Source organism: Hippoglossus hippoglossus, chromosome 5, assembly GCF_009819705.1.
Source record: "Hippoglossus hippoglossus isolate fHipHip1 chromosome 5, fHipHip1.pri, whole genome shotgun sequence".
NCBI lineage: Eukaryota > Metazoa > Chordata > Actinopteri > Pleuronectiformes > Pleuronectidae > Hippoglossus > Hippoglossus hippoglossus.
The window spans coordinates 5,076,415-5,088,669 of NC_047155.1; the positions used below are offsets into that span (position 1 = coordinate 5,076,415).

A 12,255-nucleotide genomic window follows, 5' to 3' on the forward strand; every position below is an offset into this window, starting at 1 on the left:
TCATTCCCTGAAGAGTATATGAAGTGTGCTCTCTCTGTTAAACACTGAGGTCAGAGCTGTGGCTGCAGGCTTCACTGAGTGATTTCCCCACTTGGATTTTTTTTTATTTTTAACACTCAGTTCTCTTTTGAAAGTGTGACGAGCTCAAAGTTCCTGTTTTGAAATCCGAATTAGTATAAGTGACAGAGCAGAGATGTGGCAACTATGGATAAGTGAAGCAATCATTGCTCAGCAGGGTGAGAACCGGACATAAGGTCAGAATCTTAAAGTTACACAATCAACAATAATGTGCATTTCTACTTCTTGTATGAATGTGGATTCAGAACATAGACTGTAAATAAAGATGCACGACGCGTCTCCACCTCCGCTCGTTGTACAGAATGGGTGCATCCATTTTGTACGTTATCCCAGGTACGAATTCTGCCATCTTGGGCTGATGACGTCATTTGGAGCCGAGTCTGCGCACTAGCGATCGGGGGATGGAGTTGCGGTAGCGAGGTCCCGCCCATAGACATAGCTGTCAATCATGATGTTTCACCCTGTTTTTATAACATCAGTTTGATAAGATGAGAAGATTTATTTAATGTGACCTTTTTTTGTTTGGTCCATGTCCCATCTGCTAACATAAAGGGGCGGGATTTATGACCTATACTGCAGCCATCCACCAGGGGGCAACTGCGCTACTGTGGCTTTACTTTTGGGGAGCCGTCGTGTCGTCCATCTTTATAGAGTCTTTAGTCGAGAAACCTTGTCTTTGTCATTTTGTTCGTAATAAAGCTCATTTTAAAAGTTCCATCTTTGCACCAGGAGAAAGTTACTCAGACTGATCTTTGATTAAGTTTTTATTTAATTACATAGATAATATTCTGCTGTGAGTTCAAATACTTGTCTTGATAAATAATGTTTCTCGTGCTGTTTCTTCTGGATCCTCATGAAAACGTGAACGTATCCTGAAATAAAACAGACGTTGTAGCAGCTTCAGCTTCATGACACTCGTTCTGAGAGAGATTGGGTTTGAACAAGATCAAATAAAACTGCTTCAAAGAAACAAAGACTGTTACGCCTGCTGCTGTGATCACTGTTTCACTAAGTTCTGGTGTTTTCATGAAAATGCTGCAGCTGTGCTTTAATTCTGAATTTAAATGTTTTGTTGCACCTTGTTTTTTCTTCTTTATTTCTTTGGAAATAAAAAAAAAGGACCGATATCTGTTACATGCAGGTTAAGTGTTGAATCATTTAAATTATTCTCGTGTCTGTGTGTAATTATTTTCTTCTACTCTGTGTTTGCTCTCACCCTGCTCCTCTCGAACATCCCTCTGTCTGCCTGCTTTTATTTATCCAGCCAGAACACACATTTATCTTCCCCGCTCCTCCCGTCCTCTGGCCTCCTGCTCTCGCACTCCGCTGTGCACTTTCCCACAGACACACCACCTTCAGCCGTAAACCATTTTCAGCGAGAGCTTGTCAAAACTCACCTCACGCTCCCCCACTCGGTACAAACCACACCGTCACCTCTGTACTCGTCCTAAAATGAAACGAGCCTCGTGAAAATTAAGTATCTTCTCCTTTTCTCTTTCTGCAAATATACAACAAGCATTAGTAGAATCATAATACTTGTACCTGCAATATAAAAGACCAGATTTTCATATTTCACCCATGCATATCCCTGCAGGTGAGGGTCACTGTTCCTTAATACATTTCAGAACAGTAGTACACAGAGAATGTGAACTTTGAGTCAAGGTTTATGTCCCTGATGACTTTCTTTGTCAGCCTGAATGCTCCATTGTCCTCGAGTGTGTGGGCTGCGGAGCGCTGAGCCCTTGAGGCTGCAGCCTTGTTAACTGTTTATATATATGGTGGAGCCTCCTGGGCCTCTGGAGAAGGCATGGAGGGAAATTGTGTTAGTGCAGCAGCGACAGATACGATCCTGTACACATCCAGATGCGGGAACGTGTGCTAACATTCCACTGATTGTACAATAACAAGCATGTTCAGCGTCTGAGTCCAGCTCCAGTCATTTTAGTGGAGAGACTGAGGCAATGTGATGATTAAAAGTTGCCTCTGTTACCTCCAGCGTCTGTGGCGACATGAGGTGATCTGCTCGTTCTCTAATCATTGATTTTTCAAGAGGAATGATAATGAGGACGTAGATGAGAGAAGTCGAGGCAAGAATTTGTGTCACACACCGACTCTGAATTCTTTCAGTTAAATCGAGCTTTATTCAATTGGTCTGTAATTTGATTTACTTACACAATGCTTTCAATTTCCTGTAAACATCCGGATGTAATTTGGAGCTAAATATATAGCAGCACTGGTACATTTCTAATTTATCAATTCTAACAAACTTCTAGCTCGACCTCGAGAATCTTAAATCAGTGCACAGCAGATCAGACATGTGATAAAAACATACATCACATGGTATCTGGAGAGTAAACCAAAAAAGAAGCTTTATCTTGAGAGATTTTCTATTTTCCACATAGCGGAGATTGAGAGATTGAGAGATTGAGAGATTGAGAGATGCAGCCAAATGTTCAACCAAATAAATTAAGAAGTTTGAGCAAGTTTGCATCTTTCACACATACATGATATTCCTTATTTACCACAATGTACATCAGCCACTAGGAAAGTCAATGCATTAAACTGAAAAACTTAAAACTATCCCAGGATGCATTGCTCTTTGGGGACAAACTGTATTTTCTAGTTTGCACTTTTAAATGTAAGTATCAGGCTACAACTCAATGAAACAGCTAACTTTACACATGTTAAAAAACCAAGGGGACTTAAAACGTTCTTGTCAAATTGCGGTTTACGGCGCAGGCTTCGAAGGCCAGTCCACGCAGCCCCCCCTTAAATTGGGACAAAGTTTATACGTCGTAATAAATTGCCTGGAATCTTAAACTGGTTTCTAATTGGATTTTAACTGAATTTGTTTATTCCCGTCATGCTCCACCAGCGCACCAGATGTCCTCGTGCTCCCAGCAGCCACTGCTCCCACCCACTGGAACATCCCCGCCCACCTGCACACCTGTCCCTTATTGTCTCTGCTGTATTTATACCAGAGATTTCACCTCCGTCTGTTCCCACAATCCTCCTGCGTGTCTCACTGTGATTCCCTCTGTGCTGTGGTCAACTCTCCGGCCTGTCACCTCGTTACCTGTTTTAGTTTCCTGTTACCTGCCGGAGTGTCTGTCCACCTTTCTGCCTGCAGGTCGGAGTTGTCATCATTTCCTCTAATAAAGTAAAATCACATCGTCACGAGGTGAGGTGTTTCAGAAACGAGGCCAAATTTGCCAAAAAGCAGGGGAACACTTCAAATCACTTAAAATAATCCCAATAATCAGTATTTTGTAGTGATTTACAGGCTGGATTTCTCTGTCAGAGTCTGTGGGGGGGGGGGGTGGGTCTTAGGCAGCAGGCGACCTGTGTTAATGATTCATTTGCTCAGAGCTTCTGACCGGACTGGGAGGCCGGGGCTGTGAAATGGAAAAACAAACGGTGGGGAGGACGATGGTGGAGAAACCAACAAGCTGCTGATTAATACGGAGCTGCCGGGTTCGCTCTCCTGAGCCCTGACACATCCTCGGGCTCACACCTGTGATTCCTCCCATTCAAGGACACGCTCACTCGCTGCCATTGTTGTTGGACGCAATAAAAAGGAACTCAATTTGTCAGCTCTGTTATTGCGTTAGCGTCGATCCCCCGGGGAGGTTTGTGAAAGAATGAGTTTGTGGGCGTCAGAGCTTCAGACGTCTTATTTACAGCGTCGAGATGTGACTAATATTTCTGAAATCTGATTTATGTTTATTCCAGAAAAAGATATTTGGTGAAGAATCTAACAACTTTTAGTGCTTAATTCATTTTTTTTAAAGAAAATCCGCTGCACAAGTGATCTGGTGTCTGAGGTAAATATCAAATAAGTAACATTCTGCCTCTTTATCAAACTTTAAACTGATCAGAATCAATACAGCACAGTGTTGATTCAACACAGGCAATAACACTCATAGGGTTTCATATGAAGTATTGATTCAATACCTTGATATTGCTTATTTTTTTCTTATGTTGCTTTGTTCATTTCAGTTATTTCGTAGGATTTTTCTCTTTTCCCAGGAGAGAAACTCAGAAGTTTCAAGTTACAAGTTATTTATCTTTTCTATATGAGTATATAAGTATTTTTGGACTATTTTCTATTTCACACAAAATGACATTATGATTAATGGTTTGAGAAGGCAACAAGTGAAAAGACCTGAATTAATGCACCACCACAGAAAATGTCCCAAAACAAAACACATGTGGAGTCACCAACAGGCTCATACTGGGTTTGGCTTAACGCTAAATGCTGAAATACTGTTTCCGACATGTTTGTTCATCAGCAACATAATCTAAAATTAAGACTTTTCCATTTTCGGGGCCCACTCCATAGCTGCCTCCTGCGTTGGCCGCTGTTTATCTGTTTCGTCGCCAGAACTCACTTGAATCACGTTTTAAAACAAAACAAAACTCTTCTCGTTATTCAGAAAATGTAAATATTTAGTAAAAAAAAAAGTCAAAAGTCAAGTGGAATCATTTGTCTTAGTCAAACACGTCTGAAGTCAAATTTCATGTCATGTGACTCGAGTCCTTGGTGCGTCCTCCACGGTGCCGACTTGAGACGTTAAAGAGGAGAGCGTCGGTAACGAGCTGCTTGTGTTTCCTAGCAACATCGCAGCCACAGTTAATGTTGTTTATACATCTCCACCTTATCTGCTGCTCTAAATATGGCATTTTAATTCAATAGATTCATCATTTATCATTATTATATAACATATATTTGTTTTATTTGTTTTTTCGTTGCAAATGTAATATAATAATATTTACCAGTACTTTTCACATTACTTTTTACTTTTATTTGACTGTATTTTTATGTAAGTCATTTTACTTTACTTTATTTTAACTAACAATATTTTTATTTGCCTCCAATTTTCCAATACACCGTCCTCTCATGATTTTTGTTTTGCACCACCATGTTTTCTTTCTGCATTCACAGTAAACATGAACTCAATATAAACCAGACTTTCCGACTGAGTGCAGACTCCCAATTATTTCTAAATAAATGAATACAAAGAAAACGGCAATTAGCACGTTTTCATTCACACTTCCCGATGCAGGCAGAGCAGACAGGGGGATACAAATATGAACCTGAGAGCAGCTGGGATCAAACTGAAACCTCTGGCTGTGACTTCTGGGTAAATTATACAGCGCGGGGCACTGAGTGATGAAATATATTGACTGACCTACAGGTCTGTGTTTGAGTTTAGATGCACAGGAGAGATAATCCGTCTCCTCTGGATGGGCAGATATTTGCGGAGGAAAAGAAAGTGAAGGAGGATTGTTAAACATCTGGAGCTGTAACAGAAAGACAAGGAGCAGAAACATCAAAAACCCTCGGAGATTAAACCGGTGTTCGCAGGTGATATTGATTCAGGGATGACATTTTGATGACTGGAGCATCTCCAGTCCCCAGGGGGCGCTCTCTCAACCCCCTGACCTTTTCACACTGTAGCCTCGTCCATCTGCCATCGGTGATAACGCCATCAGCATTGATTCCATTTACCCTCCAATCGCACGGCGGCCCACAGAGAAGGGGGCGACGAATCCCTCGACATTAGGCAAAGGACTGATTGGCTGCAGTTGTTAACACTGTCTCCTGGGAGGGGGGGGGGGGGGGGGGGGGGGGGGGGGGGGGGGGGTTCCTTATAATTCATGACAAAAGAACCGTCATGAAAGAAACAGAGGCTGAGAAATCCTGAATTTTACTTCTCAGTGAGCATTGACTTCCTAAAACACTGGATCTATAATGAAAGCAGTGATTGGCGACTTTCATTCAAGCCTTTCATGATCGATGTCCTTGTCTTTTAAACTCCACACGTCTGTATATACACGTAGACTGTATTTAAAGGTATATACACATTGTTTCTGTTGTTAAGTCTCTAAACCAAAACTGAGATGACGTTATTCAGTCTGAGAAAATCCAGGTTTTCCCTGAATTTCTGTTCCATATATCTACTCCACTTATTAAAGGGCCGATAGATAAGTTTAGGCAATGACAGAAACCATGTTTGGAAATATAATGAGTAGGAGGTGGGGTTTGTGACGTATACTGTAGCCCGCCAACAGGGGGCGATCAAGATATTTTGGCTTCACTTTCGGGGAGCTACCATATCGTCCTCTGTGCTCTGACTGTAATTTAAAGTTACAGTCTGTCACTTCCCGATAGTGAGTCAGTGCAGCGTCCAGGACGAGTCACAACCTCTCGTCTTGTCAACACAACGACGGCAGAAGCTCTCGGCAAACGACCCTCACCACCACCTGCTCCTGGCAACAAACCTGAGAGAACTAATATAATTTTTTTATTTAAAAAAAAAATCCCCTGTTCTGTAATCGTCTTTTAAAGCTCCCATCTATATAAAAGTCTACAGAAATGTATTAAGCTGTAAAACTGCAGCGCTGCAGTTGTGTAGGCTCATCACCGCAGTTTTGTGTAGCATGATTAAGACGTCCGTGTATTTTCATCCTCATTATTTAACCATTTGTGGTTTTATCTCAATCTGCTCTATTTGGTCTAATTGTATTTTCTTTCATTTCTGCGGTGACCCAGTTTTTCCATGGAGACCATTAAACATTCATCTGATCTTTATCTTTCTCTTCTGTCTTTAATGTTTTTTTCTTCAATTCCATGATGATGACGACTTTAGATCTGAATAATGGTTCCTTGGAGGCAGACTTGTTCTTCTGGTATGTCCTCTGTGATAATGTAAAGTGAATGGAGATAAGGTTTGTCCGCTCTTAAGCCTCAACTACACGACCGTGGATCAGTGGCGGATCGAGGATATTTCTAAATGACGTATCAATTATATTTAAGAATTACAGTAATTGTGTACTTCAAAAAAGCTTAGAGAATAAAATGTCAGATTTATTGTTACAAAGTGACTAGTTTTTTTTAAGTCTAATGATGCACAGGGGCACTTCAGGGCCAATTGGATTTAAGCTGGGGCCAGTCCCCCCCTAGCCCCGCCCCTGGATCCACCCCTGGTGCAGATAGTTTTTTGAACTGATATTTTTCTCACAGATTTTTAAGAAATCTCCATCAGCACAACCTGGGTTTTTAAAATATGTCTCCGTCCAGACGCAAACACAAAAATGGCTACAAAATAAATTTAGCTGTGATCTTGTACTCAGACATATCAGTGATAACCAAACATAGAGGAACCGGTATAGAGACGCCATTGTTGCTGTTGTGTCTGGTGTCTCTGCTCATTACACAAACCAACATGTGCAGAGTAAACTGTGGTATCGTTTCCCAAATGCTCAGTTTCACACGGAAACACAGACACCAGAATGTTTGAAAAGCAAATTCATTTTGCGAAATATCTGCATGAGTGTGGCCAGGGCATAAAAACAAATGAGGAGAAATCAGTTGATGAACTAAATGTGCCATGACTGTTATTTCCTTCCTGCAGTGAAACAACCCTCGGAGTTGAATTCTCCCTCCAGCAGCAGGTGAGGGAGCCCGGCAGAGAGAGAGAGAGAGAGAGAGAGAATAATCAACAGTGAACATGGACCTGGTGGTTGGATGAGTGCAGATGATGAATGACCACGGGGACGGTGTACAGGACCGAAAGCACAGGCACGGCCATTTGTTACTCCGCTGTCACAAATGTATTTTTAATGAATCCGCACCTCTGACTCCTCCGCAGAGCGCCTCTGTTCCTTAAGGCCGCCGTGACCCCGATATGTCCCGTGAAGCTGCAGCTCCGAACCGAGCCCACTTTAACTCCGGCAGCGTGATGCAAATAACCTCCCCCTCGTGTTTTCTGAAGCCATCAGTCTGCCTGCTCGTTATTATCCTTACCTGCGCTGAGAATAGGGGCCGTCCCTGCCTCTGTAGCATGTGTGTGTGTGTGGTGGTGGTGGTAGTGGGGGGGGTGTTCACCTTGAAACGCTCCTGTGTGTGTTTCTCCAAGACGTTTTTTTTTTTTGGCAGAATAAAAAAAGTCCTATTACAAAAAAAGGAGAGAATTGATTTAATTTGGAGATCCCCCTTCCTTTTGCAGTGGAACCGTAAACATCTTTACGTCCCACCCTCTTGCTGTTATTTTTTACACGGATTCTATTTTAAAACTAACAAGATTAATTAAGGAAAAGCCTACAGGGGAGAAAAGAGAGGGGGAAGTAGGAGAGCTACCTGCTGATGTCCTGCAGGGCAAACGCCTTACAGCATGCTGCAGTCGATTTAAGAGGCGAACCAAGAGGAATATATCTCCTGCAGCAGCAGCTCCTCGCTCGGCTGGGATATTGAGCACGGGTCTAAAAAAAAAAAAAAAATTGGAGTTTTGAGGTGAAGGCCAACATCCGCACACGTCTGTAAATCAATTTTTTTAATCTTTTGTATGACGATGTAGAAACTGCAGTGAAAAAAGAACCCCCCCCCCCCCCCCCCCCCCCCCCCCTCACCATCCTGCCTCATTTTGCAGGAGACTTAAATGCATGAGATGATACCCATGAAACAAATCAATACGTGACCCTCTGCCCACCCACACCCCGAATGACAAACACATCATCGCTTGCACTGCTCCATCGGTGCCATCAACACCGGCTCAACTGCAGGGAATCGGTCATTCATCACGAGGCTTCAGTCACCAAAAGGAAATGTTTTATGCAAAGAAACAGATACTGCAAAAAGCAATTCTACACCCACTGTAGATAAAAAAGACAAAAGGGAGCGATCGGTCACACCTTCGGCACACTTCATCATTTTAACAGTCCCAACACAAACAGTCTGGAGAAGTAAGATTATTCTCTCATTACAGCCGTCCGTGGTTTTTTTAAATAACGTCAACGCAGTGTTTCCGATATCGTTATCTCCGCCCGCTCAGAGCGAGGAGGCTTCTTTCCGTGTGACAGCTGCGACTCCTTGACCTCCGCGTGTGTACGCTCACAGTTGCCGTCACTTTGGAGCCGTTGGCAGCTGCTGACGAAACGTGACGCCCAGTATCTGGACAGCCGAAGAAGTCACATACCATCCTGGGCTCGTTGCAGCTGAATTAAGGTCCATTGCTCCACAGGGCCGGGGAGAGGGGAGGGAGAGGGGGGTGGGAGGGTGAGAAATCTAATGACACGGTGTTTATGAAGGCATCTCATTGTGGCTGGACGTCTCCGTGGGGCCCCCCCTCGGCCTGCCTGGATGATCGGTCTTGACGGAGCTGTCCCCTGATTCCAGGATCAGTGGACGGTGGTTCTTGTCTCTGTCTGGGTCGGCGACACACGCCTGGTTGTCACTGTCGGCGAGAACAAACGAGGAGCAGGGTCAACACAGAGGTCAACTGGTAACATCTGGGGTGTTGCTGTCATTATCCCACATCTTCCTAGGTGTTCTAGTTGCAGCTGTTTTCTAACTTCTTCTCCCTCCCTGTCTTTAAAAAAGTTTTCAGTCTGGCCCCGATCACATAACAATCCAAATCCTCATAACTCTATTTCTTCATCGTTATAATTCTGTCTAAGACAAGGCTTTAGTTTACACGTGGAGAAACTACAGTTGCACTCAGCGTGTTTTGATACCTGTCGTGACTTTCCTTGGTTATCGAGCTGTCTTCGTAGATTTTCAGCATCGTTTCTGTGCGGTCGTCATGTTGCTCCTTCGGCTCCTGAAACCTGGAAAACATATTTTGAAAATATGTCATTTTCTTAAGTTGTCAGAGATGTTAAAAACAAGGCTGATGTTATTCAGTATTTTCATTATAGTCCACAAACTGCAGAAAAAGAACAAATCCAACAATGTTTGAATCTCTCTCTCAGTATTTGGCTCCTACTGAGGATGAACATCTTTAGAAGACAGGTCACAAATACATATTTTCATTTTTTAAAAGTTATTTGGAGACAATTTCCTCAGTGTAATTTGCTGCTAAACTGATTAATCTACATTGCCAGTGTTTATGATAATGACATAATGTCTCATCCAGCTCACTTTGTTTGCTGACACTACACATTTCTGTTGTTGTATCCTTTCCATTCTTATACACACTAATGATTCATACAGTGGTGCTTCCTATCAAATGGTGGAGGCAAGAGGGATTTCAGTCAAGTGTCATGAATCTACTGGTTTGGCAGCAGATGGACAAACTCCCTGTGAACTCAGCACCTGGGCTCCAGTCTCTCTTTGACCTTGGCGATGGATAAGATGTAAGGGCTGATCTGTTTGGCGATGGTGGTTAAGTAGAAGTTCTCCTGCTTCAGCTGCATCAGGTCCAGAAGCTGAGCTGGAGTCAGCGCAGAAAGAAAATGATGTTTAAACAGTCAACAAAATGAGCAACAGTTGGTTGTTCTCCTCGTTGTCACTGCTGAGGACGAACCTTCATAGATCTCCTGCTCGTTAGTGACCCGCTGAAAAGTTTCCTCCCAGATCTGAGAAGAAAACATGAATAAGCTCATGAAGTAAAATAGATGAAATGCAGTCGGTCGACTTGAGGGAGACTTTGATATTTACTACTTTGTCCTTGTTTCTCTCTGCATCGTCAGCAACCTGCATTTTTAGCGGTAGGTAAAACTAGTCAGTGCGAAGCTTGGAGAACTGTAGAAACGTGTTTGTGTCTGGCGGAGGCAGAGTAACGGTAAAGGTCAAAACATGGAGGTTCCACCGGACGCACCTCTTCAAACACGACCCTCACAGTTTCCACAGTGGAGTACTGGGCAGTGATCTGGCTGTCGATGTGCAGCGACCTGTCCAGGACCTCGCCCATTGTATCTGTGTTTATGATGGAGTGGTGCTTGGTCAGGTCTCGGTGCAGCTCCTGGACCTGGTCCTTTAGATTCTGGATCTCCGTCTGGAGAGTCTGTAAACATGCACACGTTTTTACTACATAAGACATGATATTAAAGAGACTTGATCCGTGTACAGATGCCAGGTGAAGTGCACACTCAGAGCTCTCACCCTGTAGGTGTTCTCGTAGTTGCGACAGTGCTCGGTGAAGGGCGTCTCCCGTCCCTCAGCCAGGAGGACCTTGGTGCAGATGTTGCGATGAGACGTCGGCCTTCGCCCCAACACCGAGCCCAGAGGCATCTCACTGAGAGACGGGGAGCGGCAGGACATGGAGAGAGGCGACTGGAGCCTGAGGTGAGGAATCAAAGAATCAAAGCCTTTACTTCTCACATTTGTAACTGTGCTTTGAACATTTTATGACCTTTGTTTTGGCGTCAGCTTTATATAACCTGTAGCTGAGCTCTGTCTGTTAAACCACAGGAGGATTAAAGGTTCATGTAGAATAAATTCTACACAAGGCTGCATAGATTGTATATGAACAGCTCTGCTCCATGCACAGATCAAAACACTGAGATCCTACAGTGCAATATTCATATTGTTTTGAGCCTATTCTCTTGCTTCCTGAGCTTTCTGCTGCTGTCAGTGGGGAATTGTGTGCTCACTGTCTGCAAAAAAACAGATCCTAGGTTTCTATTATTGAATGTCACATATTACCTTTAAGTACATCGAAGATTTATATAACTTTGTTAACTTTCTCTATTTCAAATCAAATTAAACGTGTTTTCTGCTTGATCTTTATCAGATTTTGTATCAGGGCCTCAAAGACTTTTTCTCAGTAAACAAAAATAATGTTGATGCAACATCTCTACTCCTTGACCCTGAGCTGCTAAGCTTCAGCTAAGTGCTTCTGTCAAGCTCAACCTTGATGGTAGTTTTTATCTCTACATAATAAAGTAAATATTGCCTAAACACGAAAAGTATTTCCAAATTCTCCAAGTTTCTATTTTACTTTAAATCCAAGTGAGGGATCTGTTCAAGGAAATTCAGATTTGAAAAGAAAAAGTAAATCTAAAATTTGAAAACATCAAATATTCAACTCTTACTCCATGGGTCATGTGCCATGAGTGTCCCTCTGATCACTCACATCTCCCCTGTCACCTTCAAGAAGTGTGTTCAAATGTGTATCTAGCACAAAAGCAGCCTTTTAGATAAACTTGCATTTATCTGGGCTCTTACAGAACCTGTCCCAAACGGCCCTGAATCTATTTTCCCACAGTCGAGTCGTGAAAACATCCCTCTCCATATAATTTGTGAATTTTGTCCTCTGTGTCCCCGCACAGCCAATTTAAGCAGCAGCAGCAGCAGCGTCGGCTGCATGAAAGAACCCGGCACAACTTCTATTCTGTGAAATTATGATAAAATTGCAGTCAGCCAGCTGGCCGTCCACCAGACGCTGCCCGCTC

The 12,255-nt window shown here is 43.1% G+C and overlaps 1 protein-coding gene and 1 long non-coding RNA gene across 8 annotated transcripts in view; one reads left to right on the forward strand and one right to left on the reverse strand.

Annotated features, from left to right (window-relative positions):
- LOC117762015 overlaps positions 1–12,255 on the forward strand; it is a 17,151-nt gene continuing 4,896 nt past the window's right edge. Inside the window, exons 1-2 of the long non-coding RNA XR_004613917.1 lie at positions 1–268; positions 8,666–8,671. This is a non-coding gene — a long non-coding RNA (uncharacterized LOC117762015). The remainder of the gene's footprint in view (positions 269–8,665; positions 8,672–12,255) is intronic.
- rnf207a (ring finger protein 207a) overlaps positions 8,868–12,255 on the reverse strand; it is a 19,429-nt gene continuing 16,041 nt past the window's right edge. For 5 of the 7 annotated variants that reach the window (XM_034586436.1, XM_034586437.1, XM_034586433.1 and 2 more), the window contains 6 exons: positions 10,964–11,141; positions 10,680–10,865; positions 10,386–10,437; positions 10,175–10,292; positions 9,595–9,687; positions 8,868–9,314 (listed from right to left, as the gene is read on the reverse strand). In XM_034586436.1, the coding sequence (XP_034442327.1) occupies positions 9,161–9,314; positions 9,595–9,687; positions 10,175–10,292; positions 10,386–10,437; positions 10,680–10,865; positions 10,964–11,141 (781 nt within the window). In that variant the 3' untranslated portion in view covers positions 8,868–9,160. The remainder of the gene's footprint in view (positions 9,315–9,594; positions 9,688–10,174; positions 10,293–10,385; positions 10,438–10,679; positions 10,866–10,963; positions 11,142–12,255) is intronic. The other 2 variants (XM_034586435.1, XM_034586434.1) reach the window with 1 other exon arrangement.